This window comes from Pristis pectinata, chromosome 3 (assembly GCF_009764475.1).
Source record: "Pristis pectinata isolate sPriPec2 chromosome 3, sPriPec2.1.pri, whole genome shotgun sequence".
In the NCBI taxonomy this organism is placed as follows: Eukaryota; Metazoa; Chordata; class Chondrichthyes; order Rhinopristiformes; family Pristidae; genus Pristis; species Pristis pectinata.
Window position 1 is genome coordinate 19,059,370 of NC_067407.1, and position 7,152 is coordinate 19,066,521.

At 47.7% G+C, this 7,152-nt stretch overlaps 1 protein-coding gene across 2 annotated transcripts in view; it reads right to left on the minus strand.

Annotated features, from left to right (window-relative positions):
• Positions 1-1,206, minus strand: part of LOC127567912 (AP-1 complex subunit mu-1-like) — a 36,397-nt gene extending 35,191 nt beyond the window's left edge. The window contains exon 1 of one of the 2 annotated variants that reach the window (XM_052011109.1): positions 851-1,206. In XM_052011109.1, the coding sequence (XP_051867069.1) occupies positions 851-892 (42 nt within the window). In that variant the 5' untranslated portion in view covers positions 893-1,206. Of the gene's footprint in view, positions 1-759 lie in introns of both variants that reach the window. The other variant, XM_052011110.1, reaches the window with a different exon arrangement.
• Positions 1,207-7,152: the final 5,946 nt, after the last annotated feature.

Consider the following 7,152-nt stretch of genomic DNA (forward strand, 5'->3'; position numbering starts at 1 on the left):
AGCCTCCTCCTCATTACCTCCACTGGGATCTTGACACAGTTGGGACTCTTGGTCCAAGGGACACTCCTGTTTCGGGTCTCAGCAGTCTGCCCTTTGGCAGGCTAATGCGGGGAGGAATTTGCAAAAAGGTAAAACGCACAAAAGAGTATGTCCTGGATGGAAACGACCCCCCCCCCCCCCTTTCTAGTACGAGTCGTCTCCCTTTCCCATCTCCCCCAACTCTGCATGCACAGCGGCGCAGATGGTTCGGGGTTCGGGAAACGTAGACAGGTTTTACCTGGAGTTGGATTACATGATAACAATCTGCAGAGTGTTTAATAATCGCCGGCACTAATCTCAGGGCAAGAAACCCGCTTAAATTTAACATTGCGACCAGCAATCCCAAAAGCTGTAGTTTGCGAGTTTGAAATTCATGTTTTTTTTATGATTATTACTGTGCGTTCACTGAGCATCAGCGAACCCCTAGAAACTAATCGGTTAGCCGGACATCGCCGAGTGGCTGGGGGAGGAGTTGTAAAGACAAACTAGGCGCTGAGAAACAGCCATGATGAGAACTAATCTCTATTAGCCTTGGTCTGAATTACAGCCATAACTTTTGCTACATTTTCCGGCGAAAAGAACGCCCTCTGTGGATCCCCGAGACTCCTTCAGGATGACCCAGATAAGGACTTGCCGATCAGTTGAAACCGTTGCTGCAAACTTAATTCCTCTTGCAGCAGAAATTGGCAAAACTCGGGAGAAACTGACGCCGGGGCTCACCTGCGCTCCCAGGTGCAGGACCTGCTCCTCCCAACCTCTCCTCGCCGCCCAGTTGACAAAGCAGCAGCGAGAGCACGTCCCGGGGCCTTACCTTCCCCTTCAGATCCAGCACGAAGACGGCCGAGGCTGACATGTTCCTCACGGCAGCTCCGAGGCCAGGTCCCCGCTCCCCCGCAGGCTACTGCCAGCTTGCTGGGGTAGTCTTACTTGTTTCCGCATCCTCCGCGTCATGGACAGCGATACCAGCAGCTCTGGAGCTCCAGGGAGCCGGTATGTTCCAGAAGTGACATCTATCCATGCGGAAATACCCCGAGATAACTCACACCGGGCACGGGAAATGGATGCACAGCAACGCCTACAGGTATACGTCTACCGCAAGGTACAGTCTCACACACATATCGGTACAGCTGACGGCCTTTCCCGACCCTCCACATACCCGCGGTCTTCCATCATTGCCCGTCCTCATCAATCCTCTGCACCCTCACTGAGCTCCCCTCTCCCTTCCATCATTGGTTCTAACCTTGCCACATTCCACCTCTCACTGTCCCTTCCTCCCCTACCCTCACCAATCCTCTGTCCCCCTCTCCCACTTTCCCAGTTGACCCTCCTCCCTCTGCCCACTGACCTTCTCCTCACTGCCCCTCCTCCCCTTCCCTCAATGACCCTCTCTTCCCTACCCCTACTCCCCTTCCCTCACTGACCTCCTTACTGCCCCTCCTCCCATTCCCTCAACGACCCTCTCCTCCCTCGCCGTACTCATCTTCCCCCATTGACCCTCTCCTCCCTACCCCATGCCCCTTCCCTCAATGACCCCCTCCTCACTGCCCCTCCACCCCTTCCCTCAATGACCCTCTCTTCCCTACCCCTACTCCCCTCAATGACCGTCTCCTCCCTACCCCTACACCCCTTCCCTCGCTGACCTCCTTACTGCCCCTCCTCCCATTCCCTCAATGACCCTCTCCTCCCTACCCCTACACCCCTTCCTTCAGACCCTGTCCTCCCTACCCCTCCTCCCCTTCCCTCAGACCCTGTCCTCCCTAGCCCTCCACCCTTCCCTCATTGATCTCCTTACTGCCCGTCCTCCACTTCCCTCAATGATCCTCTCCTCCCTACCCCTACACCCCTTCCCTCACTGACCTCCTTACTGCCCCTTCTCCCATTCCCTCAATGACCCCCTCCTCCCTCACCGTACTCACCTTCCCCCATTGACCCTCTCCTCCCTACCCCTACACCCCTTCCCTCAGACCCTGTCCTCCCTACCCTTCCCTCAGACCCTGTCCTCCCTAGCCCTACTCCCCTTCCTTCAATGACCCTCTCCTCACTGTCCCTCCACCCCCTCAGACCCTGTCCTCCCTAGCCCTCCACCCTTCCCTCATTGACCTCCTTACTGCCCCCCCTCCACTTCCCTCAATGACCCTCTCCTCCCCTTCTCTCACTCACCCCTTCTTCAGTGCCCCACCTCTCCTTCCCTCACTGACACCCCTCACCCCCTCATCGCCCCTCTTTTCCTTCCCTCACAGACCTGGGCATGGTGATGTAACTAGTAGAACTGCTGCCTCGCAGTTCCAGGGATCCGGGTTCAGTCCTGACCTCCGGTGCTGTCTGCGTGGAGATTACATGTCCTCCCTCTGAGTCCGTGAGTTTCCTTCCACGTCCCAAAATGTGTAGATTGATAGGTTAATTGGCCACTGTAAATTCTGTAATTTGCTGTGGGGTGAGTGGTAGAATCTGGGGGAATTTGATGGGAATTTAGGGAGAATAAAAAAATGGGATGACCATAATGTCAGAATAATGTAGATAAATGCTGAATAGTCAGCGCAGCCTGTTTCCATGATGTATAGCTCTGTGACTTCTCATTTTTTCTTTGATCCTTCCCCACTGACCCACCTCTTCTCACTCTGCACCTCCTACCCTAGACTCAGCGACCATTCATTCTATTCTACCATGCCTCTTTTCCCTTATTGACCCTCCCCTCCCTCATTATCCTTTCTTCACTTCTCCCTTTGCCCCCTCACTGACCCTCCCCTCCTTTCTTCACTGCACCTCCCCTTACCTATTATCCCTCCTCACCATTCCTGTCCAACTGTCCTCCTCATTGTTCACTGCCCCCTCCTCCCATTGCCTCACTCCCTCTCCTCCATTATTATTCAGCATCTCCTCCCTCACTGCCTCTCTTCCATTCCCTCTGACCTAACTCCCCTTCACCCTTTGAACTTCCACCTTCCCTCCCATTCGTCCTCCCCTTCCTTCACTGTCCCTCCCCTTCCCTCACCGTCCCCTTCCCTCACCGTCCCCTTCCCTCACCGTCCCCTTCCCTCACTGTCCCTCCCCTTCCCTCATCGCCCCTCCTCCCCTTCCTTCACTGTCCCTCTCCCTTCCTTCACTGTCCCTCCCCTTCCCTCACCATCCCCTTCCCTCACTGTCCCTCCCCTTCCCTCATCGCCCCTCCTCCCCTTCCTTCACTGTCCCTCTCCCTTCCTTCACTGTCCCTCCCCTTCCCTCACCATCCCCTTCCCTCACTGTCCCTCCCCCTTCCCTCACTGTCCCTCCCCCTTCCCTCATCACCCCTCCCCCTGCCCTCACTGTCCCTCCTCCCCTTCCCTCATCACCCCTCCCCCTGCCCTCACCATCCCTCCTTTCCTTCCCTCACTGTTCATTCAACTTGTCTCCTTCTTCCTCTACTGTTCCTCACCTTCCTCTCCTTCCTTCATGGCCCCTCCTCCCCCTCCCTCACTTTCCTTCTGCAAACCTCTTCTCTTTCATCCTTACTCCTATTTTCTTCCCTTTCTTACTCCCATCACCCCTTTCCTACCCTCTCCCCACCTGTTCTGGAGAACGTTAATGATCCTATGTGCAATTTGAAGAAATCTGGAAAATTATCCTCAAGTAATGAAGCCATTTCTCCCTCAAGCAACGTCATTAAAACTGGATTAACTCATTGCCTGAATGGCTGCATTTCAAAACAAACTAACCGTGATGTGCTTTGATGTGACAAGATTCATCATTCCAAGTACATATTATTATTCACTGAATATTAAGTACTCCAGTGACAGGCCTAGCATAATTCATTACAATTTCCATGACATCATAGTTTTGTTCCAATTTCAGAAATTATAACAAACAAAATATTATCATAAAAATTACATGCCTTTGCATGATAGCTTTATGTGTAAAACAGATTTGAGTGTTTATATTTCCCAAGTAAGGTCATCTTAAAGAGTATGCTGACCATGCCCATCCCTGTATCTGCTCTCTGGAAGTAACATGTATTTTTTTGTTATAAAACAACCATCATACTTTTGACATCTTATGTTTTATCATGAAAATACGAGTGGGACTAGTAGTTCACACTGTCTGAATTATAGCTATTGGATATTTCAGTACTGAGATACACTAGAAAAGATCTGCATGTGTGGGACATTACACCAATGAAATTCTACACTGTCAAAACTACAGAAATCAGACATTTCATCCACACAATTTAAAACTGTAGCAGGACTACAACAATAGGGCACTACAGTACTGAAATACACTAAGAGGACTACAACAGAGAGATATATTAATCAGATCTTATAGGGTTTCATGACTACAGCAGTGGGGCATCAGGTTACTGTCATCTTATACTCCAGCTTTAGTAGGCTCGGACTCAGACTTTATTAGTGGTATATTGCAGTACTGTCAAGATTACATCAGCAAGGCATAAGACAAGTTAAACTGTATTTGAATAAAATTATGTTTTCTCAATATGGGTATAATTTCACACTGACAAAATGTGACTTTTTTTTTGCCATTGGACCCCTGAAGAAATATTCAATTTGTGCTTCTTGAAGTATCTGAAAGGACCACTGATGTAGTAATAAAATGATGAACTCTCTACCTCACTCCCACTCTGACCTTAGCCATCTACAGTGTTCTAACACAGCTCCATGAAAATTCAAGGAACAGTCCTCATCTTTCAGTGAGATGCTTTCCAGGTTCATTCATGAGGCCAACAATTTCAGATCCAAAATCACGTGTTCATTCAGCAGCTGCTGAAAAGAACACCCGTTGTTGCCATTTAGACCTCTTCCAGACCCATATTTTGTTTCTTTTCTTGTCCTATTACCATCCTCTTTTGTCTCACATCATTACTTCTCTTGCTGTTTAGTTCTTCCTGCTGTCTACCTATTTGTCTACTGTCACCTACTATCATCCAGCCCCCACCCACCCTAACCAATCTTTTCTCTCCCTCTGCACTTTCTTAATACTTGTTTTGTCTCTAACGCATGCTAGTTTTGACAAAGGATTGTGGACTCAAATGTCAGCTCTGTTTTTCTCTCTCCATTGACACTGCCTAAACTGCTATTCACAGCACCTCTTTTATTACAGTAGCAAGACTGCTCGGGTGAATGATGTCTGGTGCAGACTTCATAAGCCTGCTGCTAACTTGTCTGACTGGATACTTAGCCTCTGTGTAGCCTGCACTCTCTCAACTTTACCTTGCCGACGGCAATGCAGACCTGCAGTGGAAGTATCCGTCTCACTAATATATTCCATTAAGGTGATTATCTGCTGCATTATTGAACTATCAGAGTGGCCGAGTGGACCAACTGATTGTTACCTGGTAGCTTGGATTTCTGCGATCAATGGTTTTGAATTTTATGTGTAATCACTTTCTGGAAGCTCCTTAACATGGTATTAAAAAGTCTTAACAACAACAGAAGATTTGCTACTCACTTCACTGCCTTTTAGGGGTGTGTGGTAAAACAGAACTCGAGGGATTCTCAAATCACCACTATTCTCCCATTCATTAACTCCTCACTAACTATTGTTGGCCTTTGGACATTTGTCTTTCATCTAGTTCTGGGCACCCATTAAATGTTAATACCTCAGCACCTTGTTAATGTAAAAAGTGCTACCATTCAACCTTACTGGCTGTAAGGCTCTTTGGGTATCCAGGAGTCACATAAATCTTTTTTTCTCATCCTCAGGCATCTGAACATTTTTTCATTTTTTCTAGGAAGTATTCATTGAGCAATGAGGCCATTTCCTTCAGTTTCATCAGGCTCATATTTTAAATGTCTCCACAAAGTAAAAAACAAAAAAAAAGACATCTGGTAAATGTAAACAGTTTTTGCAAATGGTCATTTATCATTTCAGCCACATGTATTGTTGCCTATTTAAGCACTTCACCAATCAGTTTACATCCATAATGAGGATGTTTTCCTTCTGTCCTCACTCCTGTATCCCAGTGTTGAGGCTGTATTACACTAAGTTGACCATGTTGGGCAGGCAATTTTTTTCATGTACGGCACCTGACTCCTGACACACCCTCTATTCCAAGCTCTGTCACGGGCAGAGTTTTGGAGGTGGACAGAAGAAAAGATCTAAGGCCTCATTGAAGAAATGCAACATTGCCACTGACTCCTGGGAAACTCTGACCCTTGCCTGCTCAAAACAGAGAAGGAGCATTTGGGATGGTATTGAGAATCTTAAGGTCATGGATTGGGATTACACAGAGGTCCTGTGTAAGCAGCTAAAGGAGCACACCACCTCACAAACTACCATCCACATGCCCTTCCAGCAATCGCCTATCCCATCTATGGAATGTCTGGCTTCATTAGTCACTTCAGGAGTGAAAGTCTGTCATCGTTGATTCCGAGGGACTGTTGAGGGAGAAGAATGTTTTCTGTGGAGTCCTTCTGAAGTGCACAATATAAATCTCACATTTAAGTAATTCCCAATGAAATAGCCAAGAAATTTTCATAACTTGAACAAAGCATAGAAACAAAGCTGGAACAAAGAGCACAGAAAACGTTAGAAGGACTCAGCCAGTCCATAGTACCGGTTAAAGAAAAGACAGAATAACTTGACAAGTGTAGATCCTTCAGAGCTAAAAACACCCATAAATGCACAAAACAAGTGATGGAAACAAGTTATGCAATTAGGCATTTAATTGTTTTTGAATTCTAATTGGGAAAGTAGAAAACTGGCAAATTCTATTAAAGGTCATTGCAGCAAGACATTCAGAGTACATTGGGCTGATCATGCTGGGCTCAACTTGCTCTCCAGAGTCGCCGTCCAAGGTCCCTGCTCACCTGCACTCACCACAGCAGATGCAGAAGGAAATCCTCCCTGTCCCTCTAGTTCCTGAAGTTAGGAGGGGAGGTCTCAGTGGTGGCTGGGCCTCAGGTGCCATGGTGCAGAAAGCCAAACCCTGGAATGTCTCTCGCAGAAGACAAACGTGCGGGGGTGGGGGGGAAGCGGGAAGCGGTTGCAGAATTTTGTCTCTTGTCAAAGCTGTCAGCTTTAAAATGTCTCTGACATACAGGGGCATTTAAAAACGATTAAGAAGAAAAAAAATGATTAAAAAAAATAAAAATAAAGTTAATTAAAATGCACAGAACACAGATG